The following is a 24,506-nucleotide window of genomic DNA, read 5'->3' as shown; positions in this document are numbered from 1 at the left end:
TAATTGCAGGAATGAAATTTCCTCATATTCACAAGTCCTACCCATACTGAAACACATGGGAATTATAAAGAACATGTATGCCAAGGGGTAACCCTTAAGTCCATCTTAAGAATTGTCTATGGCACCAGAGCACTATTCTGCCTGCTCCTTCTCCTCTAACTTTGGACACTGCCTTGGATTCCTGGCCTCTTACAGTGCAGCCAAATTGTCCTGTGTATTTCCCTCCCTTTCCCCAGATTTCATCAACCAGTCTTTGGACAGATGCCTCTTGTTTTAAAGCAGTCTTTCAACTGCATGTTTCTTATTGTCTAAAATTAATCAGAGAGAAGTCATTAAGCACATTATCTTACTGGTGAGCTACCTGGAAAAGGCCATCAGGGGCACAATTGTATGTGGCCAATAATCTTTATTCTTCCTCAGCCTGAAGTAATATATATGAATGCAGTTTTGTAAATATTTAATAATGTATGAAGTAGAAAAAGTTAATACAGTAAAGGTTCTTAATAACAAAGTCTTTCTAGTATGAAGTATTTAACATTTTCCTGTCCCATTAAAAAAAGACATTTTTATAAAATGAAGACTAACAAATGTTATAAATATTTTTAAGAATTTGACAAAGAATTCATGGAGAAACCTATTTGCTTTGTGCACAATTGCTGCTGCTAGATGTGCGCATCTATACATCAGCTCTTGCCTAGGGCATAACTTGTCAATTAGTTTTAATTTTTTCTTTCCTATGTCCACTGAAATAAAAAAGCCTCATTTTTCCCTTCTCTGCTCTGGTAAGTCCTTTCTTGCATTATCATTCTGTGGTTAGACTTGTATTTACTGTATATACTATAAACATTATGGTTTCTTCTAACCAGTTTCAGCAGTCAAACTCAGTGTGTCTATAAGGTCATGCATAAACTTTTACATACATGTGAGATAACTGAAGCATGCACTCTTAAAAGCCATTAGATAAAAAAGAAATACTCTCCCCTATCCATATAAAATCAAGTGATCTACTTTTTAGAGTCTGACAAGGTATCATTTAAAAATATGTTGATTTTGTGTTAATACATAATGTATCCTATTGTCCATAGCATTATGAAAGGGAAGCCCCTCTGTCTAGCTTTACTGTTTTTTTGTTTGTTTTTGCTAGCTTTCAGGTAACAATCTGCCTACCAAAAGAAAAGCAAATACTGAAGCCGGTCCAGTCTCTTGCTTTTCTAATATGAACTGGGCTGCATCCACTAATCTGACAGGTTCAGGTTGCTGCTATTTATCAAATCTTTTGTCCTATATAGCAAAGAAATCAGGGAGTTGTGGTCACTCAGAGATTAAGAGTCAATTCTTAGGTAAGGACTTTCAATTCCAACACCTAGTATAACTTAACAAGTTTAGAGAACTTGACTATAGGAAATGGTGAGAAGCAGTAAGAAACAGGGGTAAATTATTTTATATAAGACATGGTGATGAGATTATATATTTGAAAAAAATTTCAAGTGTCAAATACCTTTTTAAACTCAGTCAGAGATACAGATAAAAAAGAACCAAAAGACATTTATTTACAAAATTTCTTACTTGACCAGCGGTGACAGCCAAAAAAGAGTACACCAGAAAAAATCAACTAACACCCCACTAATAGTCTTTAGGACAGTTCATACAAGGGAACCACAAAAGCAAATCCTATTAGGCTAGAAGGATGTCCTCCTGAGTGTTCTTAAATTGTACAAGAGTTTACATTTAACCAAAGAGGTCTGTGCAAGCAGCACTGTGTTACTTGTAGGCTCAATTGACACATAGCTTCTAGAGTGCTGTCCCCCGTATACCTTACATCGCTTTTTCACCACTTTTGCTGATGTCTTTGTCAGCTTCTTCCCCTTTTTCTCCTCCTTTGTCAGTTTTCTCTTCTCTGTTGATTCCTTCCTCTTTTTCTTCTCCACTATCAGCTCCTTTCTCTCCTCTGTTCTTGGTGTTCTCTTCTTCTCCACTATCAGCTCCTTTCTCTCCTCTCTTCTTGGTGTTCTCCTCTTCTCCACTGTCAGCTCTTTTTTCTCCTCCATTGTTGACTTCTTTCTCTCCTTCTTTGTCCTGAACACTGATATAAACAGCTTTGTTATAGCCTTCCCGGTTCCGAGCAATTTCAATGGCAAAGAATTGTATCCTGGGGGCTGAAAAGTGAACAAAATTGAGTATTATCCTACTCTCAGTTTATTCCCTAAATCTTCTTTTTTTTTTTGAGCCAGGGTCTCACTCTGATTCCCAGGGCTCTACTGCAGTGGCACAATCACAGCTTACTGCAGCCTCAACTTCCTGGGTTCAAGCAACCCTCCTGCCTCAGTCTCCCAAGTAGCTGGATCTACAAACACGCACCACTACACCTGGATAATTTTTTAAATGTTTTTGTAGAGATGAGGTCCCCTGTGTTGCCCAGGCTGGTCTGAAACTCCTCAGCTCAAGTGATCCTCCCATGTCAGCCTCCCAAAGTGCTGGGATTACAAGACATGAGACACTGTGCCTGGCCTGTTCCCTAAATATGCTGGAAATCTACTGACAAAATTGAAATAACATACACAACATTCGAGTATACTCAAAAACTTCAGAGATATTGAATTCCAATCTCATATTAATGAGATTGAAAAGACTTAACTATCTTCAAGTTACTTAAAAAAATAGTAACATCTTTAAAGATGAAACAAAATAAGGTGATCTCCAACCTAACTATACATGTTACTGATTCATCAGCAAAACCAGACTGTTCAGTCTCCTTATAAAGAAACAATTCCAGAGGGAAAAAACTCACCAAAGATGGTGTTTTCTTCAGTGTAGCCCTGAGAACAATCTAGTCGCAGCAAAGTACCATAGTTGAAGTCTTCAACAATCCCATTAAACTTCAAGCAGAATGGCCTCCACTTCTATCAAGGCAAAAACAATGCCTTAGCTAACAAATGCAAGAGGAAAGATAATTCCACTTCCCCAGTAAGGAAAATAATCATAGTGAGACTAGGATTGAGGTGATTGCTGGTTTCACAGTGAAACTAGCAGTGCTTTTCTATGCTACCTATTGTGTCTTTAGACTGCTATTTCCCAAGATAAATAATATTTTACTCTGAAATACATATAAATCTTTTACTATAGAATTAAAATATGATGTCTTAGACAGATTGTTTTGAAATTATTGGTCAGTTCAATCCAAAATGGTCACCTATACCCACTAAAACACAAATGATTTTAATAAAGAAGTCCATTCAGTAGTGACAATTTTCCAAAGACAAAAATCACTAATAGCCTCCTAGGAGTTAAAAGTTTAGATTCTTGGCTGGGGACAGTGGCTCACCCCTGTAATCCCAGCACTTTGGAAGGCCAAGACAGAAGCATCGGTTGAGCTCAGGAGTTTAAGACCAGCCCGGTCAACATGGTGAAACCCCATCTCTACCAAAAATACAAAAAATTAGCTGGGCATGGTAGCATGCACCATGTATCATTTAAAAATATGTTGATTTTGCATTAATACATAAATGTATGCTATTGTCCAAAGCATTATAAAGGGTAATGCTATGGACAAAAAAATTATATAATTATAAAATTATACAAGCTTTTATAAAATTATAAAAGTGGCAATCCCAGCTACTAGGGAGGCTGAAGCAAGAGGACTGCTTGAGCCTGGGAGGTGGAAGTTGCAGTGAGCTGAAATGGTACTACTGTACTCCATCCTGGGCAACAAAGTGAGATCCTGTCTTAAAAAAAAAAAAAAAAAAAAAGAAAAGAAAAAGAAAGAACCACACCCACCACCACACACACACTTTACATTCTTCATTAGCCAAGGATTTACTCTCAAGAAAAAACATTTTTTCCTAACTGTAAAAGTGCTAGTTTCCTATTAAAGTATTGGATAATCACATAAGCAATGAAAAACATAAGTTTTCTGGTTATCCATGGCACGTAATCACATGAACTTAAATGAAAAAATCAAAAACCTTCCTATGCCCTATTTACCACTCCCCATCCAAGTCTCTGGCTATACTACCTAAAAAAACTGATTCCTCCTCCCTTGAAAGGGCTGGGTGGAGATTTAAAATGTCCAAGACAGAAAGGAGAAAAAAATTGACTCAACAATATGAAAAGTCAATCAATTGGAAAAACATTCATTTTTTAACTTAGTTGATTACAACTAGTAACAAGTTCTGGTTCTTTACATATTTTTCTTAAACAACAAAAAGCGTTTAAATGTAAAAAAAAAAAATTCACAATCAAAAACTGTTGGTTAAATGCTAAGTAACATTTGAGAAAGAGAATTTTTACCTCTTTGGCTGATTCTGACTTGAGTTCTTCTGGGTCCAATACATCTATCTTAAGCTTCTCAAAATTTTTCCGGAACTCAGAGTAAATTTGGTCATCTACTTTGGTGAGTTTCAGGAATTGTGGGTCAACTGATGAAATCAGCTGCCAAACAGTAAGACAACATACAGGTGCTAGTCTGTAATTTACTACTATCTTCCCCATCCCCACCAGAAAACCTTTATGGTTCTCAGGGCAGAAGATCTCTTCAGGAAGTGTCATCAGACAGCCTACATCCTGGATGAAATCATGACATAATTTAAGGCCATAACACATTATTACAATCTCTTCCACCAATTTGGCAATTGGCTTTTTTAACCATAGTACTGTCTGGCTATTGCCCTCCGTGGATTGTTCATTTATTCAACAAACATTTATTGAGTGCCTACAATGTATGGGCCAGGCGTCCTTTTGTCAATTAGCATCATAATGCTGAGCAAAGCAGCAGAACTCATTGTAGAAACAAATTCACTTTCACTCCTCTATTGTCTGTGGGTAAGAACTTACATTAATAAAAACTATCTCCGAAACACAACTGTTTAACTTGCTGAAAATAGTGATAAGCAGAGCATCATACACTACATATAATTACATGTTTAATTCTGCTTAATGATAAAGACAGACAACTCACCTTGTAATAGACTTCAGCATGCTGCATTGCTCTCATGGCCCAAGCCATCTCAATGTCAGGCTGCAAAGGAGTGAAAAATACCAAGTCATAAACTTCCCAATCCTACTACTGAATACCAAATTAAGGAAGTATGTGGATGTCTATATAATGTTCAAGAGGGCTACCAAACTTGATGTTACTGTCAAATAATTAAAACGAGTAATACATTTAGACAATAATTCTTTTGTCCATACAACAACCAAAAGAAGCTACCTACAGAATATCATGAACACAATGAGCCACTGGCTATCTTTTCCCAGCTGCTAGTGAACGCTGGGAGACTAAGTAAAGCAGTAGATAAATCACCTTCTCAGGATTCAGTTAAATCATTGTAAAACTGAAATAATATAACCCTCAATATCACTGAGTTGTTGGGAGAACAAAGAATCAAAATGAAAATTCATTTTCACTTTTAAGATTCAAGCATGTAACCATTTGTGTTTACCAAACAGCCAATTCCCCATATTATGACACCTAGAAATGAATTAGCACATGAAACAGATCAAGGCTATAATAAATATTACCAAGCACCCATCTGTTCCACTGGAATCTCCCACTCCAACGAGACCAGAGACCTCCGACCTATTTCACTGTCTCCAGGAAAAGCCATTTGCATTTGTTACCTCCATGCCTTAGACCATGCACTTTTCCTACCTCCCAATCCTTGTCCTTTGTCCACCTACACTTTGAGGATACAGTTAAAGCTCCATTTCTTCAGTCTAGTCTTCTACTGCCTTGGCCCCTTAGGGATTTCTCCTTCAGCTAAACTATTTGGATCTTATGGCCTGACCCACTCATATGTTTCGCATTCTTATTTGGGTGTTTTTACTATTCTCACATCCCCTTGTCTTGTGTCGGAAAATACGTCATATACTTTCTCAGTAATTTTCTAAACCAGACACATCATAAGCCAGTGCAACTTTGCTGCACAATGGAATCCCTCTAAGACCCTTTAAAAATAATGATTCTTGGCTCTCATTCCCCAGACATTCTAATTTAGGTGGTATGAACTGCAATCTAGGCAGCGGGATGTTTAAAAGCTTCCCAGGTGATTCTAAAGAGTAGCCAATTTGGGGAACCACTTCCACAGGCGTTAGTCCTGCGTTTGTGGACCAAGATTAAAACGAACTGAAAGAAGATGCGGTTTCTGGTGGAAGTGGAGAGGATCTGTAGTAGATGTCAGGACGTGGGGTTATAATTTAGTGGCAGGTCCTGCAGAGATCCCAGGCTAACTGAGGGGGTAGGAGCTGTGGGTGAGTCATACTCACATCGTTGCCATAGGACTCTGCTGGGAGGGAAAGCGCATGTGCCACAGATACCAACTCCCCGGAAACCTAGAAAGGGGGAAAAAAAGAGTTCAAGGCTCCACCCAAGGCCGGGAGCGCTGCTTCATACCTGTAATCCTAGCACTTTGGGAGGCCAAGGCGGGTGGACCACCTGAGCCTAGGAGTTTGAGACGAAACTGCGCAACATGGCGAAACCCCGTCTCTACAAAAAATAAAAATTAAAAAAAATTTTTAAAAATTAGGCGTAGCGGCACGCGCCTGTTGTCCCAGCTCCTCGGGAGGCTGAGGAGGGCGGATGACCTGAGCCCCGGAGATCGGGGCTGCAGTGAGCTGTGAACGCGCCACTGCACTCCAGTCTGGGCGAGTGAGTGACACCTTGTCTCAAAAAAGAAAAAAAAAAAGGCTCCACCTGGCTCGACCTCCCCACTCACCCGACCCCAGAGCAGCGTCTCACCGGTTCATCAGTTGCACTGGTAGCCGCCATGTTGCAACCCAGAAAGCCTGGCTCCTTGTGCAATTGATTGGAAAGCTGAGCCAGATCAGAGTCGTTCTCTTCCGGCGACTCCAGTGTGCACTCCCCCTCCCGCTGAGGAAGTTGCGGGCCCCGCCTCACCGTCCCCGCGCAGGCGTAGAAGTGGCGTACTGTTGCATAGGCTGGACTGTTTGAAAGATCCGAGGTGATTACTCAGTAATTTCGGTGGTGATCACAGGAAAAGATTGAGTTAAAGAAAACTATAAAGAACTGTAAAGACACACAAAGTAGCAGGTCAAGCATTTATGAAAGAAAAAAGGCAGCAGAAAAAAAAAAACTTTAAAAAAAGTTGTCAGTTATCTGTCAAAGAATAAGGCAGAGTCCCACAGAAACCAAAAGATGTAAGAGCATCCAGAAATAAGTGGTGAGCAGAACCAAATACTCTGGGTTGAGTAGACTAAGCGTAAAAATATAGGGAGGTTGACAACCTTAGCAAGAGCAGGCTAAGTGGAATGGTCATTGACAACCTTGGCAAGGGCAGAAATCAGATGGCAATGGGTTCAAGAGGGAGTGGGAGGTAAACAAGAGATGTTAATGATCATGGAAAGTTCTTCCAAAAGAGGTGCAGCTAGAAAGAAACATGAGGTCTAGGGACTTTAAAAAAAATCGTGGTAAAGATAAGATAATATAAAAATTTTTAATCTTAACCATTTTTAAGTGTTCACTTTGATAGTGCCAGTGTTAAGTATATTTACATTGTTGTGTGACTGATCTCCAGAACTTTTTCATTTTGCAAAATTGAAACTCTATATGCATTAAAGAACGATTCTCCACTTTCCTCTCCTTTTGGCCCCTGGTAGCCACCATTCTATTTTCTGTTTCTGTGAATTTAACTATGTTAGATTATAACATAATAACTGGAGTCATACAATATTTTTCCTTTGGGGACTGGATAATATCCTCAAGTTTCATCCACGTTGTAGCATATGACAGGATTTCCTACCTTTTTAAAGCTGAATAATATTGCATTGTGGCCAGGCCCGGTGGCTCATGCCTGGAATGCTAACACTTTGGGAGGCCAAGGCAGGTGGATCACTTGAGGTCAGGAGTTCAAAACCAGCCTGGCCAACATGGTGACATCCTGTCTGCACTAAAAATACAAAATAATTAGCTGGGCATGGTGGCAGGTGCCTGCACTCCCAGCTACTTGGGAGGCTAAGGCAAGATAGTTGCTTGAACTCAGGAAGCAGAGGTTGCAGTGAGCTGAGATTATGCCACTATACTCCAGCCTGGGCAACAGAGTAGGACTCTATCTAAAAAAAAAAAAAAAAAAAAAAATCCATTGTATATAAATACTACATCTTACTTATCCATTTATTCATCCATAAACACTTAGGTTGCTTTCACTTTTTGGCTATTGTCAATAATGCTGCTATGAACATGAGTGTACAAATATCACTGTGAGACCTTGTTTTCTTTTTGTTTTTTGATATTTACCCAGAAGTGGGATCACTGAATAATATAATTAATCACATGGTTAAAGGGTCTTATTTTTATTTTTTTAGGAAACCCAGGGACTTTAAAAACTATTTTCAGTTTAGAGAAACTTAACAGTACTGAGTAATTGGACTTATGCAAAATATGGTCCTGGAGGATGAGCTAGAGCTATCTCCAGAGAAACTTCATGAATGAGGAGAGATAGCAAACGTGGGAAATTGTGGTGTTCCTTCCAGACACCTTCTGTTTTCTCTATAAAGTATAAGAGGGCAGCTCAGAGAAAGAGGGAATATGTTAAAGTCTTGTCTGGAACAAGTTGCTTGCTCTGAATACCAACTTAGAGGAGTGGAAGAACCAATCAAACAGGGAGATGAGGGGAAGTTTTCAGGGAACAGCTAAAGCTGGAGGACATGATTTTTCAAGGGTATCAGTCTCCATGTAACATAGAAGTCTGAATGTAAGATGAATCATCCACATGTATGCTGAATGTTAGTAAATGTGCAGGCCTTACCAGGAGGTCAATAGAGTAACACAGATGTATAGACTCAAGCCTATGGCCAAATTGGTGCATAATAAATAAACATGAATAAATCCAAGAGACCCAACAGGTATTTTACTTGAGGAAGCATTTGAGTAATTTGCTTTATCTAATATTTTGAGGAAATTCACTGCCTTTAACTTTATTTATTTTTGAGACAGAGTCTCACGTTGTCCCCCAGGCTGGAGTGTAGTGACAGGATCTCTGCTCACTGCAACCTCCACCTCCCAAGTTCAAGTGATTCACCTGCCTCAGCCTCCTGAGTAGCTGGGATTACAGGTGTGTGCCAGTACCCTCGGCTAATTTTTTTATTTTTAGTAGAGATAGGGTTTTACCATGTTGGCCAGGCTGGTCTTGAACACTTGACATCAAATAATCCACCCACTTCAGCCTCCCGAAGTGCTGGGATAACTGGTGTAAGCCACCATGCCCAGCCTGCCTTTAAATGTAAAAACCCATTAAAATGTGTAATAGGTGAATCATTTTTTTAAAGGATTATTTTTAATCATTTTAAATAAGGTAACTAGGCTGAATGCAGTGGCTCAAACCAGTAACCTCAGCAGTTTGGGAAGCTGAGGCAGGCAGATTGCTTGACTCCAGAAGTTTGAGACAAGTCTGGGCAACATGATGAAACTCTATTTCTACAAAAAAATATTTAAAAATTAGCCTGGAGTGTTGGCACATGCTTTTAGTCTCAGCTACTTGGGAAGGCTGAGGTAGGAGGGTTGCTTGAGGCCAAGAGGCCAAGGCTACAGTGAACCATGATTGTGCTACTGTCCTCTACCCTGGGTGATAGATCGAGTCTCCATCTCAAATAAATACATACATACATACATACATACATACATAACTATAAAGTAAGATAAAAACTCACTACTCAACTACTCAGACTTAGGTACTTATAGAGACCAGGAATTGACTCATCCTAATATTGGAAAAGCCAACTGCTTCTGTATCCCAAAACAGCAGGAGATAAAACTGTCTCCTGGAGCCCTCCATATTGCCAAGCAAGGAAACCGGCCTAGGCAAAGTTATCAGAATATGTGTTTGCCTTTACCTTATTTCGAATAGACTTAAAATAGTTGATTGTTAAAGGAGAGAGGAATCAGTAAAGAACAAAAGGCAGGAAATAAAAAGGGAGGGTTGGTGGACTTTAAGAATTATATCAAGAAAAGATCTTTTGGTGTTGAGTAAGAAAATTGGGGATGGAAATCCACTGGAATGATTTCCTGTATTTTTTGGAAAGGCTCCAGTGAGTTGTTCTTTAGCTTTCTAGACAGGTAACGATAATATGCCATGGGTGGAACCAAAGGGCATCACCAGTCCTGACTAAAATGTTAAGGTATCTGTAACACCAGGTATCCCAAGAGTGTGGAGAAGGTGAAAGTTACAATTGGTAGGAGACAGGGTAGAGGAAGGTATTGAGTTACCAAATATGAGTTTGTCATAGCAAGGTAGTTAGATGAGTACTGCTATTTGCAGGTGGTTAAACGTATATAGTACCTAAGAAAATGAATTACATGGTCTTGGTGGCTGTCAGACTATATGAGAAAGGCAACTTGAAGAATCTTGAAACTGGTCATTAAAAGCTGGGAGGAAAAATAGGGCTACAGTGAGAAATCATGTAAGTTACCTTGCTATAAAAATATAAAATCTGGATAATAAAAGTGTTTATTGTGACAGGTGTGGTTCATGATAATTACAGATTACTCATATCCTCTTATAAATCTGCTTAATGTGAAAGCAGGATGTCAAAGAGGACATCTCTAATAATCATGTTAACAGGATATGTTCTACGGTAAAGAGGAAGTGCAACAGTGACCTCAGGATGCCTTCCCAGATTGAGTCCTGTCCCACACACCTTGTAGTAATACAGCTTCAAGATACAACAAGCAAAAATTGAAAAAATAAATAGAAGCAGAAATAACCAAATTCATTAAAAGACATATTTTAACACATCTATCAGCAATTGACAGATCAAACAGCCAATAATTTAATAAGAATTTAGATGTTTCAAACAACATAATAAAAATACTTGATTTAATGAGTACACAACCCTAAACCCAACAATTACATACTATGCATTATTTTCAAGCATCCATGGAATAGTTATAAAAATTACATTATGATATGTTATAAACTATGTCTCAAAAAATAATGAGTCCAATTTATGCAGATAGGCTAGAAGCCATACCTGGTATAAACATACCTGGCATAAATTAGGCATGGCTTCCAGCCTATCTGCATAAATTGATGTATGAACTAGGTATGAACTAGCCATACCTGGGATATTGAACTCAGTGAATTATTGAACATGAATTGAGTAGCAAAATAGGACATGTAGACACTCTTTAGGGACATGATTCTTATGGTTTGTTTGGCTATTAGACTACAGATGGGAAAACAAACTTGGTTGGTTTTGAAACTTGTTACCAAAAGCTGGGAGAAAGAAAAAAAAAAAACTGGGGCTGTGGTCAGAAATCTTGTGATAGAGTACTCCATGACAGGAGAAAACCTGGTTAACAAAATGTAACAGGGAACAGGTAAAACACATGGATTGTGCCATCTTGCTGAAACTATTACATGTGAGAATGGTAATCCTGTTCCAGTACTGTTCTGTGGTTAGGAGTAAGTACAACAGTTCTTTGAGATGCCATTCTGGACAGCCTGACACACTTGTTACACGACATGACACAATGTATTGTATCCCTTATGACATGAAGATCTTGTCTTGAGGTGCAGGGGCCATCGTGACACAGATGCCATCAATGTCCCTCCCTTTTACATTCACTAGTCTCCTAAACCCCTGTCGACATTTTGTCATATCCAGAATTTCTTCTCCATCCTTTCTCTTTGTGATTAACAGCAACTTTAGTGCTCCAAAGAGTGCTGCAGTAAGATAGTGCTGCCAGGCTGACCATGAACTACAGGTTCTGCTATTTTGTAGCTGGTAAACAGACTTGCTTCTCAGAAAGGAAAACTCAAGAAAAACCACCCAGTATCCGTAATACCATGTAGTAATAAACTTAGACCTTGAATTCAAGTCTGAATTCTTTCATAAACACTTTTTGAACAGGGTCTCATTTAAAAGAATTAAACAAAACAAAAATACCAAACTGTGGCATTATTCTGAAATCAGCCATGTAATATGGAACATAATCTAATTAGGAGAGCCACTTAATTAATCGAAGTTATGTGCTACAGTATAAATGTTTTTGTCCCCTCCAAAATTGATATTGAAACTTCATCCTCAGAGCAACAGTATTGGGAGGTGTGGCCTTTGGGAAGTGATTGGGGTAGAGCACTCATGAATAGGATTAGGTGATCTTATAAAAGGGCCTGAAGAGGAAGTTCACCCCTTATTGCCTCTTCTGTTCCCTCTGTCATCCAACAAACAACACAAGGGTTTCTACCCTCCAGAGGATGTGGCAACAGAGTATCATTCTTAGAAGCAGAGAGGCCAGGCCCTTACCAGCTGGTGCCATGATCCTGGTTTTCCAAGCCTCCAGAACTGTGAGAAATAAACTTCTACTGTTGATAAATTATTTAGTCTGTAGTATTTTGTTACAGCAGCACAAATGAACTAAGATACTATGTTTTTATTTACCATAATAAGCAGCTGTATGCAGAAACTATGGGCTGCTCCCTCATGCTATCTGCAATACAACTGAAAACAACAACAACAACAACAACAAAAAAGCCCTGTATGATCCTTAAACATTGTGCCAGGGACCATAAAACATTTCAAGCTTTTCAGAGAGCAAAAAGATTTGGTGACACATTGAAAGCAGCAATGTATTATAAATAAATAGAACCTGAAGAATATCAGATGGGCCCCATCAACAGAACTCACAGATAAATTCTACTATCTCTGGGGGAACTGGGAAGCAAAGTTGGCCCTTCAACCCTGTGTATTGTTAGGCAGCATGTAGGTTGTGTGCAAGTAGGTTTTGAGGGTTTGGAATTTTTTATACTTTGAGAAATAGGCAAGAGAGGCCTGTGAGTCAGTGCAGAAAGCATGTATCCTAGAAGAAAGGACTTCCTCCCTTCCATGGAGATATTTATCTTTCACATCTCACTTTCGCTGTCCCTGGTATTCTAGAAGATTATGTCACAATCAACAGACCAGGTCTCAAAGAGGATAAGAGAGGGCTCCCATTATAGAGCTGGATGTTATTTTGCCATCCTATCTAAGATGTATTAATATCTTAGTGTAGAGACCACAGTTCATTTTGCAGAGCATTCTGGGGTAGTACAAGAGCTCCCTTTTGGTATTCCACTTTCAATGTGATGACATCTCTTTACCCTTAGTGAGGTTTGCATTTCATTTAGTTTATATTTTATCTCCTTTGTGTCTTTCTTATTTCTTACATACACTATATACCCCGTGAAATTTGTCATTCAATCCCCACTATTTGTTGATAGTCTACTCAGAGCTATGCACATATGTGGCTAAGACCTAGACATGTAGTGATGAAAAATGCACAGTTCCTTCTTACAATGCACTCATCTTAGTGAGATTATATTGTTATACTAAAACTGAGCATTACAAAAAAAAGAGAGTAGTAATTACAATGATAGAGATTCCAAGGAATAGCACAATGGCTAACACATATCAGAGGAGTGCCATGAGTTTTTGTTACATGAATGGATTAATATCAGTACATTCAAAGCACTACTGGAAGACAAACAAAGACATCAAACCTATCCTGTGAACATGCTGAAATGTGCTTGACTCCTGAAATGAACACATCTTAAGGTTAATGTTAAAAGCTCCCGACACATTAAGTTCCCATGAAAACCTTAGCAGTTGCCACTTGTGATTTAATACCTTCCATAGGTAAGGGTACAGAAATAATTACTGTTACCTGCTGAGTATGAATCACATGGGACTCAGATTGTCCCACACCAGTCTCTGTTAGTTTATGAGTATGCGTGTGTGCACTTATGCACATATGACTGTGCATGAATGCATTTAAGAAAAAAAGTCTGGTGGTTCATGCCTGCAATCTCAGCACTGTGGGAAGCCAAGATGGGTGGGTCACTTAAGCTCAAGAGTTTGAGACCAGCCTGGGCAACATGGCAAAAACCCGTCTATACTAACAATACAAAAAAACTAACTGGGTGTGGCGGTCCCAGCTACTTGGGAGGCTGAGGTGGGAAGATCACCTGAGCCCAAAAGGTGGAGGTTGCAGTGAACCGAGATCATGCCACTGCACTTCGGCCTGGGTGACAGAATGAGATCCAATCTCAAACCAAACCAAACCAAACCAAAACAAAACAAAACAAAACAAAACAAAACAAAACAAAACAAAAACATATGTGCTGTTAGCACAGGGACACATATATGCTCTTAGCATACAGCATATGCTCAGTAAATTGTAGATCATTCGGAACGCCATACATAGCTCAGATTGAAGATCCGAGATTATTTTCTGCAAATGTTCTTTTGTTTCATATCTGCTAAGGGTGATAACCTGTGTTGAGTAAGGGGGAGAAATGGGCATAACATAAGACCAGGATGTTATAGACAAGACTGAACTTTAGAGGCAGGCAGCTCTGGATTTTAAACAGAAAAATGAACTGAGCCCACGGTTTGTCTCTCTATATGGTCACTGTTTTCTCCTTCCTTTCTTTGGCTTTGCTTACTCTGCCTCAACTCTCATTTTCTTCCTTCTTTCTTGTTTTACTTTTTTGTAGTCACAGAGCAATTTCTCAGAGAAACGTAAACATTTTTTAAATGTTATTAACTTGGTAATTCAAGCCCCATCTTTAAATTTTCTCAGCTAGAAATGTGGAAAAGTTTCTGCCTCAGCTGTGCTTTTTTACATTAGAACAATTTGATCATTTAGGAATTGGACTAATTCTTCACTCAGAATTGTCTGAAACCTTTCTCACACCCATAATTCAGATCTCCTTTGTAACTCCATTCCATTCTCAAGAAAGGATATGGCACTGTATGTCAGAATATAACACCAAGCCTTCCTCTGTCTGAGCCTGGTGGTAACATCGGTGGCCATCACACCGAGGCTGGGGCTGCTAAGTATGTTGCTGCAGAGCTCATTAAGTGAGCAGCCAGAGGAGAGATAGGAATAAGACTAAAGATGAGCTTTTCCTGCTGACATGGTATTTACTCTGTTCTGATTCAGTCACATCTACAGGATAATTCAGGGCTCTGAACCCAAGAATAACCAGATTTCTCTAAGAATGGCTCCTTGGGGCTGGTGGCCCAAGAGTAACCTTTGTTTTGGCCGCAGGCCCACCAGTTGCACTGATCAACTCCTTTGAGATAGAGTCATTTAGGCTGTACCAAGTGACTTGCACTGTTTTTGAACTCATGAAAATAACTTGCAGCAGTCATTGGATTCATATTTGATCCCATATATGGCAGCTGAGCAAAGGGGACACACCTGAAGAGGCAATGTAGTCCTGTCTTCTTCTGAATGGTACATACACTTTACTCAAACAGCCCCAGTGTTACATAGTGGGCCAAGCTGAGCTTCCTGGATATAACTTCCTTAGGATGTCATTATCTAGTATCCTTTTTAGTCCCTAAATCAAACAGTTCTCTGATAGAAAATAGTATCTTACCATGATTAAAACTTTTAATACCTGATTAACTTTGATATTAAGTATTTTCTTCTGTGAAAGATGGGGTGGGTGAAAGAAGGCAGGGGAGTCATTTATGATGGTAACCACACATACCTAACAATGGCTGAAATGTAGCAAGTGACACATTTAATATCATCATAGTAGCATGCATACAATATTATCTTACTCCTATAGAAAATAGACTATTGGGAAGTAAATTTTAAAAAGTAAGAGTCATTGTACATTGGTTGTGGAATTATGGCAACCTTTTCCTTTATTGTGGAAATCTTTCCCTACTTTCCAAGTTTTCTCAAGTAAAGATTTCCAGTCCACATGGTGTGTTAAATATAAGAACAAGATCTGGAACGCAGGGCTGGCAGTACTGGTGAGAAACTCCTGAGTAAGCTGGTCCCAGAAGCATTGCCTGAGGGCATTCATTGAGGTAAAAGGAAGCAAGAGAAGCTTTCTGGGCCTTGACCCTGAAATACAGGTAATTATTTATGACATTTAATCTATCTTTGCCCCAAGCTATCCAGTACACCTGTAAACTGATGAAATCCTATAACATGTATACCAAAGTCTGCATTTCTAAGGATTTACTTGTTGGAATGTTTTTACTTGACTAGGGCAGTTTGCAAGTGGTTCTATAAATTAGTCCAATAGGCAGGATTGTTTTTCTTTTCTTTTTTTTTATTTCTTTTTTTAAATGTTACTTTACATCTGGGATACATGTTCAGAATGTGCAGATTTGTTACATAAGTATACATGTGCCATGATGGTTTGCTGCACCCATCAACCTGTCATCTAGGTTTTAAGCCCCACATGCATTAGGTATTTGCCCTCATGCTCTCCCTCCCCTTGTCTCTCACCCCCTGACAGGCCATGGTATGTGATGTTCCCCTCCCTTTGTCCATGTGTGCTCATTGTTCAACTTCCACTTATGAGTGAGAACATGTGGTGTTTGGTTTCCTGTTCCTGTGTTAGTTTGCTGAGAATGATGGTTTCTAGCATCTTCCATGTGCCTGCAAAAGACATAAACTCATTCCTTTTTATGGCTGCGTAGTATTCCATCATGTATATGTGCCACATTTTCTTTATCCAGTCTATCATTAATGGGTATTTGGGTTGGTTCCATGTCTTTGCTATTGTAAATAGTGTTGCAGTAAACATGTGTGCATGTATCTTTACAGTAGAATGGTCTGTAATCCTTTGAGTATATGCCCAGTAATGGCATTGCTAGGTGGAATGGTATTTCCGGTTCTAGATCCTTGAGGAATCACCACACTGTCTTCCACAATGGTTGAACTAATTTACACTCACATCAACAGTGTCAAAGCATTCCTATTTCTCCACATTCTTACCAGCATTTGTTGTTTCTTGACTTTTTATTGATCATCATTCTAACTGGCATGAGATGGTATCTCATTGCGGTTTTGATTTGCATTTCTCTAATAACCTGGGATGATAAGATTTTTTTCATATGTTTGTTGGCTACATAAATGTCTTGTATTGAGAAGTTTCTGTTCATATCTTTTGCCCACTTTTGATGGGGTTTTTCTTTTTTTCTTTTAAATTTAAGTTTCTTGTAGATTCTGGATATTAGACCTTTGTCAGATGGATAGATTGCAGAAATTTTTTCCCATTCTGTAGGTTGCCTGTTTATGCTGATGATAGTTTATTTTGCTGTTCAGAAGTTCTTTAGTTTAATTAGATCCCATTTGTCAATATTGGCTTTTGTTATAATTGCTTTTGGCATTTTAGTCATGAAGCCTTTGCCCATATCTGTGTCCTGAATGGTATTGCCTAGGTTTTCTTCTAGGGTTTTTATGATTTTAGGTTTCACATTTAAGTGTTTAATCCATCTTGAGCTAATTTTGGTATAAGGTGTAAAAATGGGGTCCAGTTTCTGTTTTCTGCACATGACCAGCAAGTTTTCCTAGCACTATTTATTAAATAGGAAATCTTTTCCTTATAGCTTGTTTTTGTCAGGTTTGTCAAAGATCAGATGGTTGTAGATGTGTGGTGTCAATAGGCCAGATTTTTCAAGATAGCAATGGCTTAGAAATGTCACAGTGCCATTGAAACTGTAGCCACTGGTATATTTAATACTCAATTTCTATAACCCAGGTTAAGCTTCTGGAGATAATACAAAGAGGGAGTAGGCAGTCAAAACAGGTTAGTCAGGAAAAGAAAACTGTAAATGTTACCCATGTAAGGTGTCTGAGCTACCACTGGCAGTGATCCATATGTGTCTGTAGCAACCTCAATACTTACCTCCTCAGAAGAAAGAACTCCAGTGAGGGACAGAAGGCAGAAAATGAGACCAACGCAAGTTTCAGAGCAGGAGTGGAAATTTATTTTAAAGTGTTGAGAACATGAAAGAAAGTATACATGGAAGAGACTCCAGTGGGCACATGAAGGTCAAGTGTGTTGTTTAACCTTGATCCTAAAACTTTATATTCTGGCCCATTTCCTTTAATTCTTCCATTAGGGTGGGCTACCCATGCACAGTACCCTCCTTACCCTTAGGAGGTGAACATGCACAGTGTGTTTAGGAAGTTGTACGGATTCCCACCTGAGGCTTTCTTCCCTTTTCTGGTGAAGTATCCCTAGGAAGGTCATAATCCCTCATTTTGTCTCTTAATTCACATGTTCAGTCTCACTCCAACAATACCTGAGATATTATTAGAAGACCTTTTTGTTTCTCACTGGCATTCAGCTAATATGTTAGTGTTAACAGCTGTAGATCAGCAGGAGATTATCTCTCCCTGGCTCCAGGTGCCAAATTATCATTTTTACAGAGGAAATGTAATAATTATTGAACCATCACCAGATCACCTGACATTCCAGGAGGGAGATGGGGAGAGAGCACTCTCCTGCTCCTCTCATGCCTGTCTAACTACCGGTAACATGAAAGTGTGTTGGAATCAGATGCAAAAAGAAAAGCAGAGAAGGATGGCTACAAGCAGGTAATTTAACAGATATTTTGTTTTCTGTCAGGCAATAAAAACGTACTAGGATAGAAGGGGCTTGTCATCATCAATCTAATGGGCTCAAGTGGAACAAGTGATTGCATTTTTTTTTTTCAGATGGTGGGCTACAGAACAAGAATTTATCATTAAACAGACAGGTAGGCCAGTGTTGCTGCTAGTGGAAAGTGCAGCAATACACATGCTACTCCACGACGAGATTGGCCGATATGCTTTGGCCAAACACTGGCATGCACAAGGGATGAACAAACTTAGAGAGCTGTCATATCTTGTCATCAAGAGCAAGATTTAAGGAAAGATCTGTGGCCATGGTCATGTATGATGAGGCTCAATCACCCAGAAACAGAAGATGTTATTAAAAGCATAAGTTGATTCCAGTTTGGCTCCCTCAGAGTGAGGCCAGGAGAGGGGGCAACATGTTGGAGGGGAAGCCAGAGAGTTAGCCAGCCATTAAATGCTGTTGGATCTTACTGGACAAGGACTGAGTGAGATCAGAAGCCATTACAGGGCTGGGACAAGAGGAGATACACAGCTCACAAAACACATCAATACAGAGAATTCAAACTTCTGAAAAACGTATTGGATGAGGAAATCAAGTCCAAATTAAAATGAGGAAGTCTAATCAGACAACAGACTTCTACACAAAGAGCATGCCATTGAGCACTACTTGGCCACAGATGTGGATGTAAGTTTTCTAGCCGCCAAAATGTAAAGAGGGAAACATAATCCTCTGCAGGATTCACAGTATCCCTGAGATCGAATCTGACAAACTGCTCAGAAGGGGCTCCTATGCTTTTCCCTGAGATGAATGTCTCCCATCATCAGATGTCAGAATCTGGATCTATTTTCACAAGAGAGCTCACAGGATTTCTTCACAAATGGAAATGAGGGGTGAGTAAAACAGTGACATGAAGGATCACCCTCAAGTCTATGGCATGAACAATTGGAAGGATAAGTGGCCTTAATTGTGAGGGGGAGGGGGGGCTAGAAGGGATGCTGCAGTGGGAGGAGGTTTCTAGGGGAAGATGGAAGAGTTTGATTTTAGACTTGTTAATTTCGGTTGACTCTTAGGCAATTTCCTCAGTGAATTAGAAAGTCAGCAGCCAGATGTGAGCAGTGGGGAGACAGCGCTGGCGGCTTGCAGAGAGAAAATAAGTTATGAAATAGAAGGGTGAACGGAGACGAAGGCTTGTGAGAAATGAGTAGTTGGAAGATTTGGACTACAAACCTGGAAGAAAGATGTTTAGTTTAAATAGATAGAGACACTGGATGTGTCAAGATCAGACAATGTTCATTCTTTATGATCAAGCCAGAAAACTGTGGCTTTTGCTAGCCTTTTCCACCTCCGAACACGTTTGCCCTTGCTGGTGAGGGTGGTGTGGAGAGATCCAAGTGAGGAAATAAGTTACCAATGTTTACGCTTATTTCTTCAGTCACGCTGAAGAGGCACAGATAGGCCTAACACATAATAGAACACAATCCATCCGGACTTCCACCTTATGCACAATTGCACTTGAGTTTTGCTCACAGAGATAAAGCTCACACGATTAGGTAATTTGACCCAAATCGGAAAGTGAGAGGCCAGAAAGGACACTCAGAGGATAAAAGGGAAACCAATAAGCCCCACTGTTTTCTACGCTGTTGTCATCATGGTTTTACCTTCATGCTGAGCCACAGAATTGTTTAAGCTATCACAGCCCTGGTCGCTTGTGCCAATTCTTCAAGGCCTCCAAAACTACATAGGAGATACTGCACCGCGGGCCCATTCCAAACTCTTATTCGGAAATTGAAGTTCCACTGGCTTTCCATTGGTAGCACTGCAGGTCTGTCTGTGACACTCTCCTTCATTACAGCAAAGCAAAGCCCCATAAGGACATAATCTGGAAGGATAAGATACCAGGGCCCATAGAACAAGGAGGCCAGAGGAAAGACAGAGCACAAAGAAGTAGGAAACCAGACTTCCCTACCCCTCTGGGCTCCATGGGGGTTGGGGGGTGATCAGTGGAAAACTTAACCTACGTGCTCAAGGCCCTAACCTAACAGCTTTTGTTGTTCACCCTGGAGTGCTGGCACTTCCTGACCCCGCTTAGCCCTTCTATTAGAATTTTGTATTCCAATGCTAGTTTTCAGAGTCTAGGCGCAACTGCAGGGAATGAAGCAGCAAAGCTATCTACATGTTGTGGTGATCTAACTCTCTGTTAATAAGACCTGAGACAAGGCAAAACCAGGAAGAAGCCTTGACCCTTATCAAGGTCATCAAAGCCATGCAGGACCCTTCTTAATGTCTTAACTGTCATTTTTGAAAGAAGCCGAATCTGACCACCAAGTATAAATGGGTATAACATCCACCGCATTTCTTTGTCATATCGTTAACGGAAAAGGGTCTGGATCCAGACCCCAAGAGAGGGTTCTCGGATCTCGCGCAAGAAAGAATTCAGGACGAGTTCGCAGTGCAAAGCAAAGGCAAGTTTACTGAGAAAGGACAGTGGTAAAAGGACAGCTACTCCATAGACAGAGTAGGACGTTCCCAAAACTAAGAGGAGGAACGCGTCCACCCTAGGAACAACGCTTGTTATATGGGGAGATGTGCTCTGCTGCAAGGGTTTGTGATAGAGGATTAATTTTCTTAACTACCATATTTTGCAAGAATCACTATTATGATCTTTAAAGCAAACTTAGGACTGCCTTTCTTCTCCAGTTATCGGGATATATGGACACTCCCAAGTCTGGGTCTGTTTAGCAAACGGTATTAATTTGTTCCCTTAACCATAAACATCTAGAAGCTAGGAATACCTCACTTTCTGGGAATGCAGCCCAGCAAGCCTCAGCTTCATTTTCCTAGCCCGCACTCAGAATGGAGTCGCTCTGGTTCAAAGGCTTCTGACAATATCATCCCGTTTTATTTTCTCACTATCACTTACCACTATCTGAATTTAAGTAGATAATTTGTTTACTGTCTGTCCCCACCCACTAGAGTGAATGGTCCCAGAGAACGCGGCCCTTGCATCCTTACGGGTGTCTGGCACATAATGGGTGCTCAATTAATATTTGTTTCATGGATGAACGGATGTAGGGATGGCTGGGCGGATGACGCCTTTAGAAGGGGTTCCAGGGCTAGCTGGCTTTCTGTTTCTCCCACTCAAGGGCCCAAGCCCTACCCACAAAGTAAAAGAACAGGCGAAACTTCTCGCCAAATGGCTTCAAGGCAGAAACTACGCAGCTGCCTTGGGAATGCCGTACAGCGCGAATGCGCCTGCCCAGGCAGCACTGAGCGTCCATCTTCACATTACTCCTGGAGCGGACTCTTGGAGAGTCGGAGGGCTAAGGTCTTTCTCTTTCTCGCCCTCGTTCCTCCCAGTAACGTCCGCTACCAAAGAAGCCGTGCACAAAATAAACTTGGGGCGCTGGGTAGAAAGGAGAGGGCCGAATTCCGTACACCCATAATAAACATGCCCACACTTTCCAACGGGCACGGCGCTCCCGCCTCCCCGAAATGGCCGCGCTGGATGGAACAGAGGGAACTCCTGCTGCTCCTATGGCTGCCGGGGCGGAACCTCAGAAGACCTCCCGCCTCCCAGTTGCAAATCGACTTCCGGGGCACCCCCACCAGCTGCCCGGTGGGCTCTCTGCTCGGACTTGCGCGTCGCTTTTCCCTTCCCATTTATCTTGTTCAGGTCCCTCAGTGGACTGGTCCGGATCTAAAGAGCAGAAATCGGGCGCAAAGAGAACGTCTTCCCAGACTTTCTCCGTCGCTAGGTGAAATTAGGCCCATTGGGTGGCAGTATGGATTCACAGATACGTGCAGCTCTGCTCTTCCCCCGCCCTTCGCCTTTAGAAAAAAAGCGCGCTCCTCAGAGTCAAAACACTCTTTTTCTATAGAGGCACAGCTTTTAGAGTGGCCTCCTAACTCCTGCTTTTTCGTTTCTGAAATCTCTGCGTTAATCCGATGGACAGAAGAGTGACAAAAAATATTTTTAACGTGAGTTTCTTTGGTTACTAGTCTGTTTGTAAACTTTCTGACATATATGTCTTTTCTTTTTCTTTCTTTCTCTTCCTTTTTTCTCTTCCTTTCTTTCTCTTCTGCCTTTTTCTTTCTTTTTTCTTTCTCTCTCTCTCTCTCTCTCTCTCTTTCTTTCTTTCCTTTCTTTCTTTTTTGTTTGCCATAGTGCTGTGAACCCCTGATATCTCAGAGGTGTCTCAGTTAATTTAGAAAGTTTATTTTGCCAACCTGAAAAACACACCCATGACAGCTTCAGGAGGTCCTGAGGGCATGTGCCCAAGGTTGTCGGGGCACAGCTTGCTTCCATACATTTCAGGGAGACATGAAACATCAATTATTATATGTAAGATGTACACTGGTTCAGTCTCTAAAGGCGGGACAACTTGAATTGTGGAGGGGACTTCCAGGTCATAGGTAGATAAAGACACACTGGTTGCATTTTTAGCCTTCCATATTTTTTTAAATTTGAAAATACCCAATTAATGTAATATCTGATATTTAATTTAATATAACTTTAGATTCTAAATTATGACCAGTTTTGTCTAAAGGCATTTATCTCATTACCTTTATCTACTTATTTTTAACAGTTTAGATTATTTATGAAAACTGCGAGTCATTTTAAGTTATTTCCCTCCCAACCGTTTTATAGCCTGTGAGTTTCAGGTGTTTACCTAAGAACCTTAAGGTTAAATATACGGTTATTTCACTGAATAGTGAATAGCGGTTTTCATTTTCCAATATTAATGTTTTATTTATCAAAAATTACACAAGCAAAAATCATTATGTTTTTGCTGGATTTATAGTTGTGTAACCCTCATGACAACTTTTGACACCTAATAGTATTTGGCAGGGATAAGTATAAAATTTTTTGATTAATAAATGCAAGCAAAAATGTATGCTGGCAATTTTTAAGACATTTCTGTTATTGGTTTACCAATACTTTTAAGGCAAGCTTATTAAAGATTTTACTTAAGTCATGAAAACATAAAAAGCATTTGGGTTATTATTTAATTTATGAGTACTTGTTAAGCCAGTGTAGTACCTTGTGGCCAAAAACAACAAAATATGTGTACATAGACATAAATACACACATACACAGCTGTTTCCGGACCAACTGAGGGTCAGCCTACTTATTCCTGCCACCCAGTAATGAGATGCAGATGAAATGGGAAAGAAAAGAGATATAAGCTCTGGAAACCTTTGTAATTTTGTAAATTTGTAATTTTGAGTTGGTCTGTGATGTTTCCCAGGCCTTCTCCCTGTGGAGAGACTATTGTCAGACCAACTCAAAATTACAAAGTTTTCCAGAGCTTATATACCTTCTAAGCTATATGTTGACATGTAAGTGTGCATTCACTTAAAGACATAATGATTAACGTCTTCTCATCTGTAACTATGGTCTCAGTTTTGAAGAACTTCCTCTGGAACCTCAGTAAATTTTTTTAATCTAGCTGGGTCTAGGTGTTGGGGGTGATTAACCTTATCTTTTCTGCTGCTAAATCATGGAGGTGTGAGAAGTTTCTTTAGACTTCCAGTAAAACTTGTTTGTGGAGTTCTTGGGAGTTTCTTCAGACCCCCAATAAAAACTTGTTGATCCTAAAGGAGTCCTGTTAAGAATTCCCTTGTTAGCTTGTCATGCTTCAAGGCACCGGAGGGCCTAGGCAAAACTCTTGGTGGGCTTTTGTTACATCCCAGTCTTTGTATAAGGGCACTGGCTCTTTTCAGCTTTTAATATTTAACCAGTCAGTCAGTGCTGAACAGTTGTTAAAGAGGCCTGGTAGTGAGACCTGGCTTGCCACAGGACCAAAGATCCTGCCGATTTTACTTCAGAACAGTAGTCATGAGATATTATACAAACTCATTGGTTTTCAAAAACAATAACAAAAAGAAATGGTTAAATGTAAATAGTGGATTTTATCTCAGTGGAAAAGTAACAGCAGACTTAATGCAGGCAGGAAAGAAAGCAGAGACATACACAGAGAACTTAGAAACTTTATAGTTGCAGGTCGGCCTTTGGGCTCTGAATTTTCTTTGCCGTAATTGTGCACAAAAGGACCATAGTATGTCAGTTTTATACAAATACTTGCAAGAAGAGGTGCCATAAAACCAACAGAGTGCCTGATAGGTGGTCATTCCTGT

General features: G+C 40.0%; 1 protein-coding gene across 3 annotated transcripts; it reads right to left on the bottom strand.

Moving 5' to 3' along the window:
• Positions 1-1,415: 1,415 nt before the first annotated feature.
• On the bottom strand, positions 1,416-6,961 carry PBDC1 (polysaccharide biosynthesis domain containing 1). Of its 3 annotated transcripts, XM_032251329.1 has the most exons (6): positions 6,734-6,961; positions 6,262-6,327; positions 4,955-5,014; positions 4,288-4,428; positions 2,789-2,900; positions 1,416-2,156 (listed from the first exon to the last, which is right to left on the bottom strand). In XM_032251329.1, the coding sequence occupies exons 1-6, from the start codon at positions 6,761-6,763 to the stop codon at positions 1,816-1,818; spliced, it is 750 nt and encodes a 249-aa protein (XP_032107220.1). In that variant the 5' UTR covers positions 6,764-6,961; the 3' UTR covers positions 1,416-1,815. The 3 variants fall into 3 exon arrangements, with proteins under 3 accessions (XP_032107220.1, XP_032107219.1, XP_032107221.1); XM_032251328.1 differs by lacking the exon at positions 2,789-2,900; XM_032251330.1 differs by lacking the exons at positions 2,789-2,900; positions 6,262-6,327 and having other exon boundaries at positions 6,734-6,882.
• Positions 6,962-24,506: the final 17,545 nt, after the last annotated feature.

This window comes from Sapajus apella, unplaced genomic scaffold (genome assembly GCF_009761245.1).
Source record: "Sapajus apella isolate SASKATOON/1434 unplaced genomic scaffold, GSC_monkey_1.0 scaffold75, whole genome shotgun sequence".
Classification (NCBI taxonomy): domain Eukaryota; kingdom Metazoa; phylum Chordata; class Mammalia; order Primates; family Cebidae; genus Sapajus; species Sapajus apella.
This window is presented reverse-complemented; position numbering and strand designations above follow the sequence as displayed.